The sequence below is a fragment of the Arachis hypogaea genome, chromosome 11, assembly GCF_003086295.3.
Source record: "Arachis hypogaea cultivar Tifrunner chromosome 11, arahy.Tifrunner.gnm2.J5K5, whole genome shotgun sequence".
NCBI classification, from domain to species: domain Eukaryota; kingdom Viridiplantae; phylum Streptophyta; class Magnoliopsida; order Fabales; family Fabaceae; genus Arachis; species Arachis hypogaea.
Genome location: NC_092046.1, coordinates 38625293 through 38645578, shown reverse-complemented (window position 1 = coordinate 38645578; position 20286 = coordinate 38625293). Strand labels below are relative to the sequence as shown.

General features: G+C 37.7%; 1 protein-coding gene across 1 annotated transcript; it reads right to left on the bottom strand.

Annotated features, from left to right (window-relative positions):
• Window positions 1-7091: 7091 nt before the first annotated feature.
• On the bottom strand, window positions 7092-11832 carry LOC112720709 (DNA mismatch repair protein MSH3). The gene is made up of 11 exons (XM_072206739.1): window positions 11687-11832; window positions 10981-11076; window positions 10595-10643; window positions 10468-10520; window positions 10269-10361; window positions 10056-10117; window positions 9785-9902; window positions 8218-8382; window positions 7943-8041; window positions 7758-7814; window positions 7092-7211 (listed from the first exon to the last, which is right to left on the bottom strand). Exons 7-11 carry the CDS (start codon window positions 9890-9892, stop codon window positions 7116-7118), a joined length of 525 nt encoding a protein of 174 aa, XP_072062840.1. The 5' UTR covers window positions 9893-9902; window positions 10056-10117; window positions 10269-10361; window positions 10468-10520; window positions 10595-10643; window positions 10981-11076; window positions 11687-11832; the 3' UTR covers window positions 7092-7115.
• Window positions 11833-20286: the final 8454 nt, after the last annotated feature.

Here is a 20286-nt window from a genome sequence, read left to right as displayed (position 1 = left end):
ACGCACGCGTCGCTGAGCAAATCTTCAAATTACGCGTACGCGTCAGTCACGCGCACGCGTCGCCATGGATATTTCCAAATCACGCGCACGCGTCAGGCATGCGTGCGCGTCGCTCCTCGCTGCCATCTCCTTTGATTCTTGTGTTGCAGAAACTCCATCAAATCCAGCCGAATGCTACCTAAAATAAACAGTATTGCACAAAACTCAAAATAGCATCCATAGTGGCTAAAATATAATTAATTCTTAATTAAACTCAACAAATTACATGCAAATTCACTAGGAAAAGATAGGAAAGATGCTCACGCATCATGGATCCCTCATATTTGTCAATATATAGTTATTAGACAAGAATGGTGATCTCAATTCGTATACCTTAGCCAATAGTTCTTTTGCAATTCTTACTTTAGTTAGTTTTAGTTGTTTAATTAATTCTAGAATAGAATTAGATTCATATATTGTCTTGTTAGATTGCCATTTACTTATATATTGCTTTAATTGTCTTGATTTAATTTCTTGCGATTTGAGTTTCTTGCATGTTAAGCCTTGTTAGTTTAAATTCTTGCTTATGTCTTTCAACCCTAGAATTTTAGCCAACTTTGATACACACATTTGCCCATTCTCGTGAGGACACCCGGGAGTAATACTCTCGGTTATTTTTATTGGGTTGAACATGTGACAACGAATTTAAACTTTGATAGAGAGCTAGTTGTCTGTTTGGAGCTATACTTCGACGTGATTCTAATTGATAAATTCTAGACCGACGATTGGCTCCCATCAAATTTTTTGCGTCGTTGCTGGGGAATGGTTGCAATGTATGTCTTAATGTTGGTTATGTGAATATGTAGATAATTTATATAGTTTACTTGCTTTAGTTTGTCTTTATTTTAAGTCTTTTTAATGCATGAGCTTATGGTTTTCAAGTTGAATGACTCGGTCACAATTGGATCCTAGTTTAGCCGAATTTGATCTTGAAATTGAAAGAATTTTACTTCACATTTGGCAAGCTAAACATTGGTTAGATTATACGGCTAGTGCATCGGCCTCTTTTGAGGGACTTTCCGACACACTAGTCCAATCCGAGAGCGATTTAGAATCCTCATTCAACGAAGAAACTTCTTACTCTTTTGTTGGGACTGCTGACATACCTTTGAGTATTGCAACCGATAATCATACGGCGGAACCTCAAATGATCACCTTGCATGAATAAAGAGCGCCTAACCTTGTTCTTCAACCACTCGAAGCACAGTACCTAAACATGGACGCTAATTTTAAATTGAAGAATAGCTTGATCAATTTATTGCCTAAGTATCATGGATTGCGTGGCCAAGATTCTATTAGACACTTGAGGGATTTCCAAGTGGCTTGTTCTACTGCTAGGACACATGGCTCCGATGAAGTTGCTATTATGGTCTTTACTTTTTCCTTTTCTGTTGAGGGACAAGCAAAGGAATGATTTTATTCTCAACCTGACGAAGTGGTAACCGCTTGGATTCATTGAGAAAGGAGTTCTTGGACAAATTCTTTTCTCCGAAAAGAACTGATTACATCCGAAAAGAGATTTCTGGCATCATGCAAAGGGGCCAATAGTCACTCCATGAGTATTAGACTAGATTCAAGAGATTGTTGGAGTCTTGTGCCCATCGTAGGATGGATGATCCTTTACTCATTAGTTACTTTTGTGGAGGTCTTTGTGCACAAGACAAGAGGCTCCTTGATGCATCTAGCGGTGGCTCTCTTGTTAAATACAAGACGACAGATGAAACATGAAGATTGATTAATGACGTTGTCGAAGCAACTCAACATGCTAGAGTGAGAAATAATCCTCCAAAGAGTGCAGGTAGAAGTGTCTTCTTCGGCTTCGGTTTTGACCAAGGTACTTGGGGAGATGGCTATTCTTCTCAACAAAAATCATCTTCATCTATCCAAGCTATTCAAGCTCCACCCCAAATACTACAAATTGAGGGACCTCCAAGGGTGTGTTGTGTGTGTTCTTGCACTTCACACTACACTGATCAAATTCAAGGAGATTATACTCTTGTGGTAGCTAATCCTTACAACAATCGTTCTTCCTACCACCTTCAAAATCAAGGCAATTACTCTCATGACAATAATTACATCCAGAGTGGCGGGATAACTCTCAAGGGAGCAACTACAACCAAAGGTAGAATCAAGAGCCGGCCAATCCAATTTATCAATACCTACACAATTACCAATCATCTTCTCAACCATCATTCAACAACTCTTACCAAGGCAACAAAAATCATCATAATCAACCATTTCAACATTCACAACAAAACCAACCTAACAACCAAAGATACCAACTACCCCATCAAAGACAACAAGTCATTACCAACCAACCTTCTTCTTCTACAACCCAACCATCTATTAAAGAATCACTTCGTCCATTCCTCCAAGAACAAGAAAGAATCCGATCTATGGTGGAGAGACAAGACATTCAAATGACCTCTATGGCCAAGATGCTCACTAGAATGTCCTTGTCCCCTCCCACTAATACTACCAACACCCCCAAAGCTTTTAGTTTTTCTAGCTTTCCTTTCCAACCCCTTTCTAATCCAAAAGGTAGCTTAATTGCCATCATTTTAAGGTTTGGAACTGTGTTGGAAGAAGTGACTCCTAAGATCATGGAGGATATCCATGATGAGGAGATAGTTGTTGAAGCACAAATTGGGGATGAAGAAGAGGAAATAAGGCAAGAAAAAGATGAAGTGAACATCAAGGAGTTTAGGAGGAAGGCAGTAATTGATGAGTCCATCACCATTCCCTTTCTTTCTATGGTGAAGAAAGCTAAAAAAAGACTCTGGAATTTGACCTCAATATGTTGCAAGTCTTCAAAAAAAAAATTGAGGTAATTTTTTTCCTTGATGTTATTCAACAAATCCCTAAATATGCCAAGTTCTTGAAAGATTTGTGCACACATAAGGATAGAATTGGTGAGTTTGAAACTTTGTCTTTGGATAGCTCTATATTTTCATTGATGAACTACATTCTAGAAAAACGTAGTGATCTGGGTCATGCTTGGTTTCTTCTTGGATTGGTGGTGTTGCTTTTTATGATTGTATGTGTGACTTGGGAGCATCATGCTGTGTTTGCAAGGTTGAAGCTAGCACCTTTGAAGAGATCGGCCGCTAAGTTTGTTTTGGCCGACAAACGTGTCATCACTGTAGTTGGAATAGTAGAGGATGTGCTTGTAAGGAATCTTTCCTCTTAGTTTTACTAAGCACATCCTCTGCTATTCCAACTATAGTGATGACACTTTTGTCGGCCAAAACAAACTTAGCGGCCGACCTCTTCAAAGGTGCTAGCTTCAACCTTGCAAACACGGAAAGGAGCATGATGCTCACACATGCTCCGAAATCACACATAGAATCATAGAAAGCAACACCACCAATCCAACAAGAAATCAAGCATGGTCCCGAATAACATTTCTGCGGAATGGAGTTCATTAATAAGGATATAAAGCTACCCAAAGACAAAGTTTCAAGCTCACCAAAATTCTATTTTTATGTGTGCACAAATCTTTCAAGAATTTGGCATATTTAGGAATTTATTGAATAACATCAAGGAGAAAAATTGTTACCTCAACTTTTTTGAAGATTTGCAACATATTGAGGTCAAATTCCGGAGTCTTTTTAGCTTTCTTCACCATGAAAGAAAAGGGATGGACTCATCCATCACGGCCTTCGTCTTAAGCTCTTTGATGTTCACTTCATCTTTTTCTTACCTTGTTTCCTCTTTCTCATTTTCAATATGTGCTTTAACAACTACCTCCTCATCATGGATATCCTCCATGGTCTTGGGAGTCACTTCTTTCAACACGGTTTCGGACCTTAAAGTGATATCATTAAGGCCACCTTTTGGGTTAGGAAGGGGTTGGGAAGGAAGGCTAGAGGAACTAGAAGCCTAGGAGGTGTTGATAGTATTAGTGGGAGGAGGTAAGGATATTCTAGAGAGCATCTCGGCTATAGAGGCCATTTGGGTTTCTTGTCTCTTCACCATAGACCGGATTCTTTCTTGTTCTTGGAAGAATGGATGAAGGGATTATTCAATAGATGGTTGGGTTGTAAAAGAAAAAGAAGGTTGGTTGGTAAGGACTTGTCTTTGGTGAGGTGGTTAGTATCTTTGGTTGTTGGATTTGTTTTGTTGTAGATGTTAAAATGGTTGATTGTGTTGATTTTTGTTGCCCTGGTAAGAGTTGTTGTTGAATGGTGGTTGAGAAGAGAATTGGTAATTGTGTTGGTACTGAGAAGGAGGATTGGGCGGCCCTTGATTCCACCTTTGGTTGTAATTATTGTCATGAGAGTAATTGCCTTGATTTTAAGAGTGGTAGGAAGAACGGTTGTTGTAAAAGTTAGCTACCGCAAGAGTATAATCTCCTTGAATTTGGGGATGTTGATCAGTATAGTGTGAAGTGCAAGAACACACATTACACACCCTTGGAGGTCCCCCTCAATTTGTAGGATTTGGAGTGGAGTTTGAATAGTTTGGATAGATGAAGATGATTTTTGCCCTTGATGAATTTTTTTGAGAAGAGTAGTCATCTCTCCAAATACCTTAGTCAAAGCCGAATCGAAAGAAAACACTTCCGCCACACTCATTGGAGGATTATTTCTCACTTTAGCATGTTGGGTTGCTTCGGCAACGTCATTAATCAATATCCATGCTTCATCTGCCGTCTTGTATTTAACAAGAGAGCCACCGCTAGATGCATCAAGGAGCCTCTTGTCTTGTGCACAAAGGCCTCCACAAAAATAGCTAATGAGTAAATGATCATCCATCCTACAATGAGGACAAGACTCCAACAATCTCTTGAATCTAGTCTAATACTCATGGAGTGACTATTGGTCCCTTTGCATAATGCTAGAAATCTTCTTTCAAATGTAGTAAGTTCTTTTCGGAGGAAGGAATTCACGATGAATCCCAAACGGTTACCACTTCGTCAGGTTGAGAATAAAACCATTCTTTTGTTTACCATCAAGAGAAAAGGAAAAAGCAAAGACCATAACAACTTCATCGGAGCCATGTGTCCTAGCAGTAGCACAAGCCACTTGGAAATCCCTCAAATGTCTAAAAGGATCTTGGTCATGCAATCCATGATACATATGTAATAAATTGATCAAGCTATTTTTCCATGTTTGGGTACTGTGCTTGGAGTGGTTGAAGAACAAGGTCAGGCGCTCCTTGTTCATGCAAGGTGATCCTTCGAGGTTCCTCCATATGATTATCAGCAAGGTATGTCAGCAGTCCCAACAGAAGAGTAAGAAGTTTCTTCGTTGAATGAGAATTCTAAATCGCTCTCGGATTGGACTAGTGTGTCGGCGGAAGGTCCCTTAAAAGAGGCTGATGCACTAGCCGTATAGTCTAACTGATGTCTAGCTTGCCGAATGTGAAGTAAATTTCTTTCAAGTTCAAGATCAAATTCGGCTAAACTAGAATCCGGTTGTGACCGAGTCATTCAACTTAGAAAGCATAAGCTCATGAATTAAAGAGACTTAAAATAAAGACAAATTAAAGCAAGTAAACTATGTACACTATCTACATATTTGCATAACCAACATTAAGACACATTGCAATCATTCCCTGGCAACGGCGCCAAAAACTTGATGGGAGCCGATCGTCGGTCTAGAATTTATCAATGAGAATCACATTGAAGTATAGTTCCAAACTGACAACTAGCTCTCAATCAAATTTAAATTGGTTGTCACAAGTTCAACCCAATAAAAATAACTGAGAGTATTACTCCCGAGTCGTCCTCACGAGAATTGGCAAATTTGTGCATCAAAGTTGGCTAAAATTCCAGGATTGAAAGACTTACGCAAGAATTTAAACTAACAAGGCTTAACATGCAAGAAACTTAAATCGCAAGAAATTAAATCAAGACAATTAAAGCAATATCTAAGTAAATGGCAATCTAACAAGACAATATATGAATCTAATTCTATTATAGAATTAATTAAACAACTAAAACTAAAATATGAATGGCAAAAGAACTCTTAGCTAAGACATAAAAATTGATATCACTATCCTTGTCTAATAAGCATATATTGACAAATATGAGGGATCCACTACAAAAAAATTTCGTTAAAATGGCAGTTTTTTTGGGTATTTACGGCGGTTTGAACCGCCATTATTACCAGAAATGGCGGTTTTAGAAAACGACGTAATTCTGGGCGCCATTCTGGTTATTACGGCAGTTTTCTAAAAACCGCCACAATTCCCATGGTTAAAACGGCGGTTTTTGGATAGGTTAAAACGGCGGTTCAAACCGCCATTATTTCCAAATAAAACGGCAATTTCTTAGTTGGTTAAAACGGCGGTTCAAACCGCCGTTATTTCCAGGGTTAAAACAGCGGTTTTGATTAGTTAAAATGGCGGTTCAAACCACCGTTATTTCCAGGATGAAAATGACATTTTGGTTGGTTAAAACGACGTTTACGAACCGCCGTTTTTACCCTGACAAAGCAATAATTTGATTGGTTAAAACGGCATTTTTAGTTGGTTAAAATGGCGTTTGAAACCGCCATTTTTACCGAATTAAAATGGCATTACATGTTATTTAAAATGGCAGTTACAAACCGCCTTTTTTTCCGGATAATAGTGACATTTTTTATCATTTACAAAGACAAATTTTAACCATCATTTTTATCGAATTAAACAAATAATTTTTTTATTATACTTTTTCAATAACAAAAAATCAATACTCATAAAGAAAATATTATATAACTCAAAACAATGTATTAAACATAATATATTATTTTTTAGTATTAAAAATCAAAAGTAATAACCCCTATACAAATAAAGTATCTAACATAATATAATTTTTTAATTATAAATATCTTAACATGTAGCTCTTAATACATAAAATTTTCATCATAGCTTTTGGTGCACTTTGTCATCATAATTTCTATCCTCAGTCCAATCCTTCTTTTGTCTTGCTCTAGAGTACTTATTTTCACGCCCAACTTTTTTCTGAAAAAAAATCATGTTCATTTTAATTAATTTTCATTTCACAACTTGGTTTATTATTATTATTATTTTAAGATAAAAAATGAAAAAAGAACACAATTATTGCACCTGTTAGACTTTGTAAGGATTGCTCAATCTCCCAGCAAGCCATTACTGCTTTCATTGCATGGACACGAACATGTTGGGAGTTGTTCTTTGAAGGAACAGAGCAACAAAACATAGTGTGACTGCAACAATCAGCACCAACCATGAAATCATATTAAAATAAAGAACACAATTCTGGAATTAATGAATTACAAATAAAATAAAAATACTATTGCTGATATATTTTTAGGTTTCCTAATTAGCTTATTTATGGAAACAGAAAGAATTGCATGCTTCACAATATACTAACTATAAAACAAAAAAGAAGAAATTAAAGTTTGATAAAGTGGTCTCCGCCAATATCCTTTCCCCTACAGCTAGCACTAATCTTTCATGAAGCTCTTCACCAGGGCTTTAAATTATGGTTACGATTGAAGATAATCCTTAATGTAATCAAAGACCACTTATTAGTACGTAGTCAGTACTTATTGAAGTTCATCCACTTGATGAAAGGGCCACAGTCTTTTCATGTCAAAGAACACCGTGTCACAAGTCTCATCAAAGCTATATAAATTAAAGGAGATGCTTGAATTTTCATAGTTCTCAATAGGGTTCGATTCCATCGTGAGACTACTACGAGTATTCCCATGAGAATGAAAGCGAATCATGTAAAATAAATATTTTGATACCTGTTTCATGGACTCTGCAATTTCAGATACAGCATGAAGACAAGCAGAAATCATGGTCTGATCGCATAACGGGTGAGATACCTGTTTCATGAATAAGAACAATTAGATAAAGGATTTTCTTTAGCTGAAAGAATCAATAATTCAACATTCAATGGTGGATTATCAAAACTAGAAGCACCTCGTACCCAATGCCTAAGAAGCCTAGAACCGAATATAGTAAGGGTGCGATTCATAATTTGCAGCAAGGTTCCATTCTCAGATCCATCACTATTATTTTTTAAAATCTGAAATCACATAGAAACATCCATTAGCAACAAGTATACACAACAGAGTCCAAAATGGTGTGATGAAAATTAAAGTACATACAATAACAGTTTGTTATCACAGTTCAAAACAAACAGAAAAAGAAAAAAGAAATCATCCAGCATGCCAATAAAAATTATGCTCCAGATATAATTACCTCTAGTTGTTGAAACGCATTGGCTGAAAAGGTCATTTCCATATTTCTTGAGAATGGCCTTAAAGAAAAACCTGAGCATACAATTCTCTCAAACCCAAATTCCTTTAAATGGTGAATTGTTAAGGCCAAAGATTGCATAGCCAAATCTGGCATGTTCATCACCTCCTATAGAATTAAAAGGGTAAACATATTATAAAGGAGTCACCAATGCAAAGTGCAACACTAAGTGTACAGCTACAATCTGCAAATTAAATAAGGTATGTGATATTTATGTTCAAGAAGCTCACAGAAGTTGAAATAAATGCCGTTATTCATTTTTCACCGCAATAAAAGAACTAATTAAATCTAAACAACTTACAAGTAGCTACTGCATGGTACAGGCTACTTGTATCGAGCATTGAGAAGACCTAAACATTGCCATATAAAAATCAAAAGATTGTAGCATTTTTAATTTTTAGCAAAGGATCATCATAGTTTTTGAAGCCACTCAAAACCCCAAGCCAACTTAATAAAATTAAACAACACACTCTAAAGTGAGCCATTTGTTATTAGTTATAAATGCATTTTACAGATAATTAGTAGTATAAATCTAAATTTAACAATGTGATTTTTCATCACTTTTAAATTGAATGTGCACTCCCTTTGCAGTCATTATCCATTTTCATGTTACACAACATGCTCAGTCTCCCTTAATCCTGTTCCTTGCTGGGAAATATGACATTTATACTAAACAAGGAAACATAAGCTAACAAAAACTAAGTACCCAGTGAGAAGAATTGGAAGCCTTAGTTTCATGCGGTTGCAAATCTGTCCAGCAAGAGACTCAACCAAGGCAACTCTCCCAAGCTTGTTTGGAGGAGCTCCAGTCAATATTGATTTCAAACTTTCAGTCTCTGCTCGCCAAGCAGTTTACAAAGAGTTCTCAGATGCTGCACTCCAAGACTGTGTAGAAGCTATAGATACAGATTGCCCAATCAAAGCAACCCATGTAATATCAGATGTTTTGGGGGGTCCCTGGTTCAATAGGAGAGCCTACACTGCTGCAAGAGCTTTTGGTTCTGCAGCAGCCTGATCAATTTTACTGATAACACCAACTGTTCTAGTGGCTACAATTGAAAACCCCAAGAAAAAGACTAGTTAAAGGAAACATTACCATGAGTTTATGATTAGGTAAACATAACGATGACGTTTCTAAAATTAAGCGGTTTAATGGTATTAGGTGCCCTCTTTCCTAAATACTTAAACTGTTAATGGAGATTCTTGAATGGCAAAATATCACTAACATGCCCTCAAAAAATTCCATTTGGGCTTAAACTTGACAATGCAGAGGCTTAATCTAGTTTCTGCTAGAACTCATTCATTTAAGAGATAGGTATACCCAAGGATCAAACTCTTAAGTCTTAACCTCATTGTCAAAATGGAAATGATGCTACATCTAGGACCAACTCTTTAAAAAGTTTAAGTTCTTAAATGGAATCTCAAGATTGATTTTATGTATCTAACAAATAGCTGTAAATTTGAGATGAGGTGACAGGATAATACAAAGCAAGAAGAGCTTAAAACACACATTCTGCATCATACTCCTTTGCCACTCTGAGGGCTCATGATGTAGAAATTTCTGGTGCTTGAGAAGCAGGAATGAGTACCAGCAATATAGCATCATTGTGCTCCACATATCCACTGATCTGAAAATGAAAAACATGAAGACATTACACTGTTCTTCAAAGAAAGTATACGAGAAAAAAAAACCTCAATGGAGAATACAGGTGTAATTGCCAGAACATATTTGATAAATCTCAAACTAGGACTAAAGGAGAATATAGTTTAAAACTACTCACTGCTTTGTGATCCATAATCCGCTAGTCCAATCCAGGTAAGTCAATCAATTTCAGTGGCAGTGCTGTAGAATTTCAGAACAGAACTAAGGTGTAAGTCTCACATTGCTAATGCATGTAATGTAATTAAGCATTTCTGCATTAGCAATTTTATCTGCATTTCTGTGTTTGAGCTTCCAAATAAAGGAAGTGGGACTACAAGTGATCCTGGCCTACCTGTACTGGTTCGAAGTTTTAGATATATTTCATCGCGGCTCCTACCTGATTATCCTTTTCTTAGTCTATCCTGTAGAGAATGCCGAAGGGCACCTATGAGAGGAAAATAAGACAATGAATCAGAAAGATGATAGGAACAAAACAGTAACAGATGATTCTAATGATTCAACTTATCATGGAAAGGGTCAGTACTCAGTACCTTAGTGCCTTTCCAGCTCGGTGTATGATAGTGGCGACTAGTGCATCGTTCACCTTTGGAACAGGTGTTCTCAAATCAATATGTGAATAGCAGAAAGGATATTTAGCCCAGTTTCTAAACAACTTACAAGTAGCTGCTGCATGGTACAGTCTACTTGTATCGAGCATTGAGAAGACCTAAACATTGCCATATAAAAATCAGAATCCAGAATCGAAGAAGCATAATTAAATCATATATTATTAATCCAGAACTTATAATTAAATCTGAAGACTCATACCTATAAAGAAGAAACTTATCAAAACAATATAAACGTGAATTAAAAAATACAGAAAAATCAAGTGCATCATCATTATATATATTAGAAAACAGGTTGAGCATAGTAACAACTATATTTGTGTTGCAATTGTTAACATGACAGGTTCAATGCATGTACGAGTCTACGAGAAGAGTTTACATGAGCTTGCAAACAAGTGAGTTTACAACTATATTTCAAGTTTACTAAAATCTTCAAACCTGATCTGTAGACTTGTCTTTAATCTTTGCCACTTCCTTTTTAGGTATGATCGCCAGATAAATCTTTTGTAGATCTTCCAAGGTTTTCAATACAATCTGCAATGTCACACATACACATGATTCACAAATTTATAAAACACAAATCCATTATGATGATAACAATAATACATTTTTTCACACCTCACGTAAGGAAGCAGAGCTGTTACATAGAGAAAGATCTATTATGTCCCTCAATGACATTATCTTCTCATGGATCTCTATCATTATGTTCCTCAATAATCATGAATACTAGATTTTGAATCAACAAACCAAAATCAAAAGTACCAAAAATTGGAAGGTGACAAGAAAATTGGAAGCGAGAAGACAAAAAATCAGAAGCTTCAAATGCGAGCAGCGATGAACAGATGGCGACACGAGCAGGGACGAACCCAACGGCGAGGCGAGCAGCGACGAACATGACGGAGACGCCAACAACGACACCAATAATGAGGAACATAGGCAATGGCGAGGAAATTGAATAGAGAAGAGTAAATCGCAAGCAGTGACAAGGAACGCGAAGAGAAAAGAGTAAATCGCACATCAATCAAAATTCAAAGTGGTTGGGGTTAAGGTTTCTAATTGAACATGGTTGGAGTAGTTTTATTATTTCAAAAATTCAACCAAATTAAATCACTAGTAAGTAAAATTTGAGAGAAATTTTTCATGCCTGAGAGACTTAAGAGGGAGATGTGAACGACACCACGGCGGAGCAAAGCGAATGTTTCAAAATGGCGCGAGCCGAAGATCGAACATGGCGGAGCAGAGCAGAACACGATGTGAGAAGAAGAACATGACACGAGCAGAGCAGAACACGATGCGAGCAGAGCAGTGAAGAACACCACGACGACGAGAAAGAGGAACGCAGAAACGCGAGTCAATTTACATTACCCCCAATTTCTCATATGCAGCAACACTAATCATCCAATTAAAAGAGAAACTGAAAATCATAATGGCGGTCTAAACCTCCATAATAAACTAAAATGCCACAAAAATATGAAAAATTCTGGCAGAGACTGAAAACGCTAAAATTGGCAGGAAAAAATGGCAGTTTTGTGTAACCGCCGTATAATTATTGCCATTTTAATCCACTTTTTTTGTAGTGATCCATCCCATTAAGTTTATCTCTATAATTGTAGTGTGTCAAATAGACTTAGTCAACATCAACCCATAAGTTCCAATCTAACCACTAATTAGTTTAGTAGAAAACTAGTGTCAATAAGCATCAAATTGGCTAACAATGGTTCCCAAATCATCACTTCTATTAGACCTAATGACTCAAGGTCACTTAATTTCCTTAGCCTAGGCTAAGAGTATAGAAAATACTCCACTACTAATGAAAACAATTCATCAAACACTTGATGTGCAATAGTCAAAGACATAACTAAGTTGTACAATTTAATAGAAATTAAAATTGGCCACTAACAATTATCAATAATAATAACTAAAATAAAGCTATTGAAGCATAAAAATATTAATGCATTAATAAAAATTCAAAGTTAACAAGGTTCACAACTTGAGAAATAAGAGAAAAACTAAGATAAAAGAAAACTATTAGTAAAATATCTATGCAAAAAGAAAGCTAAAGAGCTACAATTAAGGTGATAAAAAATGAAATTAACAAGATCCAATCTAGAAATTAAAGCAAAAGCCAATCAAAGAACACTAAAACCTAGAGAGAAGTGAGAGTTTCTCTCTCTAGAAGAACTAAAAACAAAAAATTAGCTAAAACATAGATGAAATGCCTCATTCTTTCATAAGAAGGACTGAAGTTCTAGATTCTGGAATGCTTTGTGGGCTTATCGGACGGCCTATAAAACACCAATTGGCATGAGTCCATTCCTGTTGGTCTATGAAAAAGCGTGTCACTTCCTGGTGGAGATTGAGCACAAGGCATACTAGGCAGAGAAATAGTGCAATTCGGGTTTGGAAAAGGCCGGAGTTGAAAGAAAGTTGCGGCTGGAAGAATTGGAGTGTTTAAGGTTGAAAGCATATGAGAACTTAAGACTCTATACGGAGAAAGCCAAAGCGGTGCATGACCGACATCTCAAGAGAAAGGAGTTTAGAGTTGGTGACTAAGTGCTACTATACAATTCAAGGCTGAGGTTGATGCCCGAAAAGTTGAGGTCAAGATGGGAAGGCCTATATACGGTAGAGAAGGTTGAGCCTTACGGTGTGTCGGTGTCATTCATAGAAGTCATCCCTCAAACCCTAGCTTTCTCAAAGTGAACGGTCACCGGCCCAAGCTCTATCATGGTGTAAAGCCCAAAAGCCACAAGGAGTTAGAGATCTTTCTTTTGAAGGATCCTTTCACTTTTGTATGCTTCCATTCCATCCTCTAAGCCATTCTTACCCTATTGATCCTGAAATCACCTAGTAAACGCATCATGACATCAAACAGTAATAGAAGAGAATTAAAAATTAACATCTTTGAAGTCTTGAAAGCATCTTTTTAACTATGAAGCATAATTGGGAGGAAAGCATGCAATTTTAGTGGATAAATGTATGAAAAATTGATGAAACCCACCAAATTCAATACAAGATAAACCCTAAAATTGGGGTTTATTATGGTTTCGCCATCTTCTCCAAATTTTGCTTAATCTCCAGGTTGGAAACCTCATCTTGGCCATTGTTTGGGGGATGGTAGGCAGCGGCCACCTTATGAATAATGCCGTACTTCCTCATCATTGTCTCTAGCCTCCTGCTGCAAAAATGGGTGCTTTGATCGCTCACGATTGCTCGTGGCGATCTAAAGCAACACACAAGGCGATCTCTCACAAAAGAGGCAACAATGTTAGCATTATCTTTACGGGTAGGAATTGCTTCCACCCACATAGAAACATAATCGACTGCTTACAAGATATAGATAAATCCATTCGAGTTTGGAAACAGACCCATGAAGTCGATGTCAAAAATCTCATAGATTATCATAGGTTATTGAGACATCTCATCCCTCTTGGATGACTTTCCAAATCGTTAGCATATATGACGAGTTACAAAACAGGCTGACATCTCTAAATAGAGTCGGCCACCATAATTCGCAGTCCAATATCTTTCTGCAGTCCTCTGAGGCCCAAAATAACCACCACTCTTAGATGAGTGACAAGCCAGAGTATGGATTGGAATTTTGATTTCGGCACACACCGTTTGACCACTTGATCAGCACCACACCTCCACAAGTAGGGATCATCCCAAATATAATATTTGGATTCACTTTTCAGCATATGCCTCTGATGCTTAGAAAAACTCTGAGGAAAGGTGTGGGCTACCAAGTAATTGGCTATTGGAGCATACCAAGGTATGCTTTTAGAGATTGAATTCAAGGAATTTAATGGAAATGAATCATCAATAGGAGTGGGATCAAGTTTTAAGTACTCAAGGCGGCTTAATTGATCCGCCACTAAGTTACGTGTCCCACTTCTATCTTTGATTTCTAGATCAATTCTTGGAGAAGTAAAACCCAACACATTAATCTAGGTTTAGATTCATTTTTTGCCAAAAGAAATTTTAAAGCTGAATGATCCGAATATACTACCACTTTTGAACCAATCAAGTAAGCCCAAAATTTATCCAAAGCAAAAACAATGGCTAACAACTCTTTCTCAGTGGTAGTATAGTTGGATTGTGCCTTATCCAATGTTTTAGAAGCATAGGCAATGACATAAGGATCTTTACCAACGCGCTGTGCAAGCGCGGCTTCTACAACATGGTTGGAAGCATCACACATAATTTTAAATGGGCTTGTCCGATCTGGCCCTCTTAGTATGGGAGCTGTGGTTAAGGCGCTCTTCAGGGAATTGAACGCCTCCTTACAAGAATCATCAAACTCAAACTCTATATCCTTTTGGAGCAAGCAGGAGAGAGGTAGAGCAATCTTACTAAAGTCATTGATAAATCGCCGATAGAAACCTACATGACCAAGGAACGCATGGATTTTCCTTATAGAAGAGAGGTAAGGTAAACCAAAAATAACCCCAGCTTTAGCAGGATCAATAGATATACCATTACTAGAAACCATGTGGCCTAGGACAATACCTTATTTCACAATAAAGTGGCATTTTTCAAAATTCAGTACAAGGTTTGAACTAGCACATCTTTCTAACACTATAGCTAAATTATCCAAGCAAAGATCAGATGAGTTTTCATACACACTCAAATCATCCATGAAAATCTTCATACAATGCTCAAGAAAATCAGAAAAGATACTAGTCATGCACCTTTGGAACATCGTTGGTGCATTACATAGACCAAACAACATCCGTTTGTAGGCATACGTCCCAAAGGGGCATGTAAAAGTGGTCCTCCTGATCCTCAGGAGCAATGTGAATCTGAAAGTAACCAGTGTAGCCATCTAGAAAACAAAAGTGTGATTTACCTGATAAGCGATCTAGCATCTGATCAATGAATAGGAGCGGATAGTGATCCTTCCGGGTTGCTAGATTCACTCGCCGGTAATCAATGCAAACTCTCCATGAGTTTTGTACTCTGGTGGCCATGAGCTCTCCACTCTCAGTCTTAACCATGGTAACACCCGACTTCTTAGGCACCACCTGTACTGGGCTAATCCATTCGCTATCCGAAATAAGATAAACGATATCGGCCTCCAAAAGTCGAGTGACCTCATTTTTCACAATATCCATGATGGTGAGGTTCAACCTCCTTTGGAGTTGATGGACGGGTTTAGCTCTGTTTTCGAGGAAGATATCGTGCTCACAAATGCACGAATTTATAGCCTTAATGTTCGCTATATTCCATCCTATTGCCTTCTTGTGCTTTCTCAACACTTCAAGCAATCTTTCTTCTTGTTGGGAGGTGAGATCCCTTTCAATTATCATCGGAAACTTTTGATTATCATCAAGGAAGGCATACTTTAGATGGGGAGGTAGAGGTTTCAACATATCATTCAATTCATGACTTGGCACATTATTATCCGGCAACATTGGAGGTGGCAAAAGTGACTTCATCAGTCATTAGGGTTCTCCACACTTGCACTTTTATCCAAATTCATCTCATCAAAAGCCTCATTATGAACCTCGGCTACTATCGCATCAATGATGTCACATCAGAGAAGTGAGTGTTCTTCCGGTGAGTGTTTCATGGCCTCTTCTAGATTAAAGCTCACTGTTCTCCATCAACCTCAAAGGAATATGTACCAAAAAAAAAATCCAACCTAAACCTTGAAGTCTTTAAAAATGGTCTTTCTAGCCAAATGGATGATGGCCTTCCGGAATCATTCGGAGGCATCTCAAGAATATAGAAGTCAATCGAAAAGACCAAACCCCTTGTGCTTATCAAAACATCTTTCGCAATCCCCCTAACAGATATTATACTCTTATCGGTCAATACAAATCGAGCCGCTGACCTCTTCAGTGGAGGTAGATTCAACCTGTCATATACGAAAGTGACATAATACTAACACAAACCCTAAGGTCAGAAATGCAGTTAGCAAACACAACACCATCTGTAGTGCAAGAAACAAGACAAGGTCCATGGTCATTGCACTTTTCAAGAATGGTCCCCATCAAGGAGGAAATAGAACTCCCTAAGGCAATGGTCTCTAAGTCATGTATCCTATCCTTACTAATGCACAAATCCTTCAAAAATTTTGCATACTTTGGGACTTGGCGGATTGCATCAAATAAAGGGATAGTTACCTCAATTTTCTTGCCAATGTCCACCATGTTAGGATCTAATTCCAAGTGCTTCTTGGCTTTCTTCTCTATAGTTGGAAAAGGGACCGGAATAGGCTTCTCCGCTATGTCTTTCTCCTTAGACTCCTTGTCTCTTGCTTGCTCCACCTCTTCACTAGCAACTTCTTGCTCTTCCTCCTCATCTATAACCTCTATCTCAACAATGTCTTCTTCTTAAACATCCTCCATTGGATTTTGAGCATTTGGGACCCTTTCCTCTAGAATAGTGTTGGACCTCAAGGTAATGGCATTAAGGCCACCCTTGGGGTTGGGTAATAGTTGAGAAGGGATTCTGCTTGAACTTGAAAGTTGAAAGGTGTTTTGGTCATTATTGGATGGTAGAGCCAAATGGGATAAAACCTCGGTTAAGGTAGAGATGTAAGTGTCTTGTTTCTTTTGAAATTTTTTTTGCTCTTGGAGAATGGTACGAAGGGTGTCATCCATTGGGGCTTGGGTTAAGGAAGAAGGGGGTAGGTAATTTGTGGTACTTGAGGTTGTGTGAGTTGAGGTACTTGAGGTTGCCTTTAGTGTGGGAGTTGGTATCTTTGGCCTTGATGTTGTTGAACTGGTGGGTTTTGTTAGTTGCGGTAGTGTTGGAAAGTGTTGTTCCACCTTTGATTTCTACTATCTCTCCATCCTTGATTGTAGCCTCCCCCCTTGATTGTAATTATCTCTCTATCCTTGGTTGTAGTTATTCCCTTGTTGATAAGGGCCTTGGTTTTCCGGGTGGTAATTGGAGCGGCTGTAAGACGGATTTGCCACCGCCAATACATTGTCTTCCTGAATTTGTGGGCACTCATCCGTATAGTGAGAATTACAAGCACATACACCGCACACTCTTGGTAGAGCTTCCGATTGGTATTGTTGTGGTGGCACTTGAGCTTTTGGGGATTTTTGTTGATTTTGGTGAATTTAAGGACAGTAGTCATTTCTCCCAAAGTCTTGGTGAGTGAGGATTCACTAGGAGATACTTTCACAATGACTTTTGTTGGATGGTTTCTTGATCTCACATGTTGAGTGGACTCAGCTAGATCGGAAATGAGTTGCTAAGCCTCGTCCGCCGTCTTATACTTCACAAGGGAGCCATTACTTGAGGCGTCAAGGACAATCTTATCTTGAGGATTAAGACCATGGTAAAAGTAGCTAATCAAAACCAAGTCATTTATCCGATGGTGAGGACAAGAGTCAAGGAGCTTTTTGAAGCGCTCCGAATATTCATGAAGTGTTGCCGACTCACTTTGTATAATGCAAGAGATTTATTTCCTCAATTGGTTGGTCACCTCCGATGAGAAAAATTTGTCCAAGAACTTTCTCTGGAGTAAATCCCAATTCACAACCACTCCTTTGCTCTTCCCTTAATAGAGAAAGGGAAAGTGAAGACCAAGATAGCAATTTCATCCGATCTGTGCCTCCTAGTGGTAGAGCATACCACTTGAAAATCTTTTAGATGCTTAATGGGGTCCTCAGCAGGTAAGCCATGAAATTTGGGAAGCAAATTGATTAAACCAGTCTTCAACTCAAAGTTAGGATCCAAATTGGAATATCGGACTTGAAGTGGTTGGAGAGTAATATCTGATGCACCCGCCTCCTTAAGAGTGTTTCTCCTAGTAGCGGCCATGGTTTCAACACCTGTATCACTAGAAGCAACAGAAGCAATATCAGAAGAGTCAACAGAAGAATAGAGAGTTCCTTCGTTGAATGATGACGCTGAATCAACCTCAGAAAAGGTTGGTGAATTAGCACGAGCCACTTGACTACCCTTAAAGGCCAACCGATGCCGAACTTGCCTAAGATGTAACAAAATTCTTTCAATCTCAGGATCAAATGTGGCTAAACTCGGATCCGGTAATGAACGCGTCATTCAATAGAGGAAACATAGAGCTCATGCAACTATAGTGACAAAAAAAAGTCTAAGGAAAATTAACTATCAATTTCTACTAAATATAAATCCTAACTAGTAATCAAAACCGCCAATGAGTAATAGCTCAAATGACATAGTCTCTCCATACTCAATTAAGAGGTTGCGGGTTCGAGTCTCCTATCTTTGGTAAAAAAAAAAACTAGTAATCAAAACCAAAGAAAAAATGAAAAAGCAACTATTCACATATGCACATATTCACACAAACCAATAATATGACACACAAATGCAAGTGCCCGGCAGCGGCGCCAACAACTTGATGGATGATAAATGTCGTTCAAAAAATTCTAAGGTTCGCGAATTCGAACGTTGCAAGTATAGCCTAAACCGACAAGTGATCCCCAATCAAAGTTTAGAAAAGTGTCACAAGAATCAAATCAATTACTGGGAGTAGGATTCCGGGTCGTTCTCCCTAGAACTTGCAATTGAATGCACATCATTAATTAGAAAATTAGGGGGTTTTGAATCGCTTGCGGGAAAAGTAATGTGACTAAAATCTAAAAGCAATGAACAACTAACAATTAAATTGAAACAACTAGAAATATCAACCAAGTAATCGACTATCTAACAAGCATGCAATAAAATGATGACAATTAAAAGGGCATATAACTAAGAAATATGAAATTAAGCTAAAAGAGCTAAGGGGTTAAAATCAACAAAAAGGGATGACAATCAATCAATCCGAGAAGCTTTGGCTAGGGGTGAGAACTAGATTTCTTATCCTCATTATCATCCTTAATTGTGATGGCAATTGTATATTAGTCTCACTTAGTTATTCTCTAGCAATTGAAGGAAAATCAAGTGAGCACACTTGACTTTAGTCTACAATTCCTAATTAAATCCTAATGAAAGATTATCCTTAGTGGAATTTAAGCCAACTAACAACTTTCAATTATCAATCAACATTAGATTTTGACAATTCAAAGGTCTCAAATTGCTCAACCCCAAAGCCAAGAACAGAAATTTACTCCATATCCATAAATTGCATTTTCACAAAAATATGGTGGGCATTAATAAGAAACTTCATAAAATTGAGAAATTAGCCCAAAACTAAATCTACCCACTACCAATTATCAACAATAGTAAAACAAATAACACCTATGGAACATAAAAATCTCAATGCATTAATTAGAAATTAAATTCAACAAGATCCAAAATCACAAACTAAGATAACTTGAATTGCAAGATCACTAATCAAAATTAAACTAGAGAAACTACAATTATGATTGTAAAACGGGAATTAAACAAGATCTATGCCATATATTGAAACCAAAGTTGATCAAAGAATAATAAAATCTTGAGAGAAGGGGTAGTATTTCTCTCTCTACAAGTAAAAAATAGCTAAAAATTCTATCTAATAGTGTGTTGTGTGTTGGTCTCTATCACAACTCAGCCTATTTTCCTCTAATTGGGCTTGAAATTGAGCCAAAAGAGTTTTAGAAATCGTCCCCCACGTGCTTCATTAATGAGGCATGAGTTTAGGATTCCGCGTATGCGGTAATGCGGTCCACTATTGCTGCGTACGCACCACTATTGCCGCATATGCATCTCCTCATTGTCCGCGTACGTAGATTGCATTGCCGCGTACGCCGAAACCCAAATTCCTGCCTCATTAATAACGCACGTGAGGGGCGATTTTTGAAGCTCTTTTGGCACAGTTTC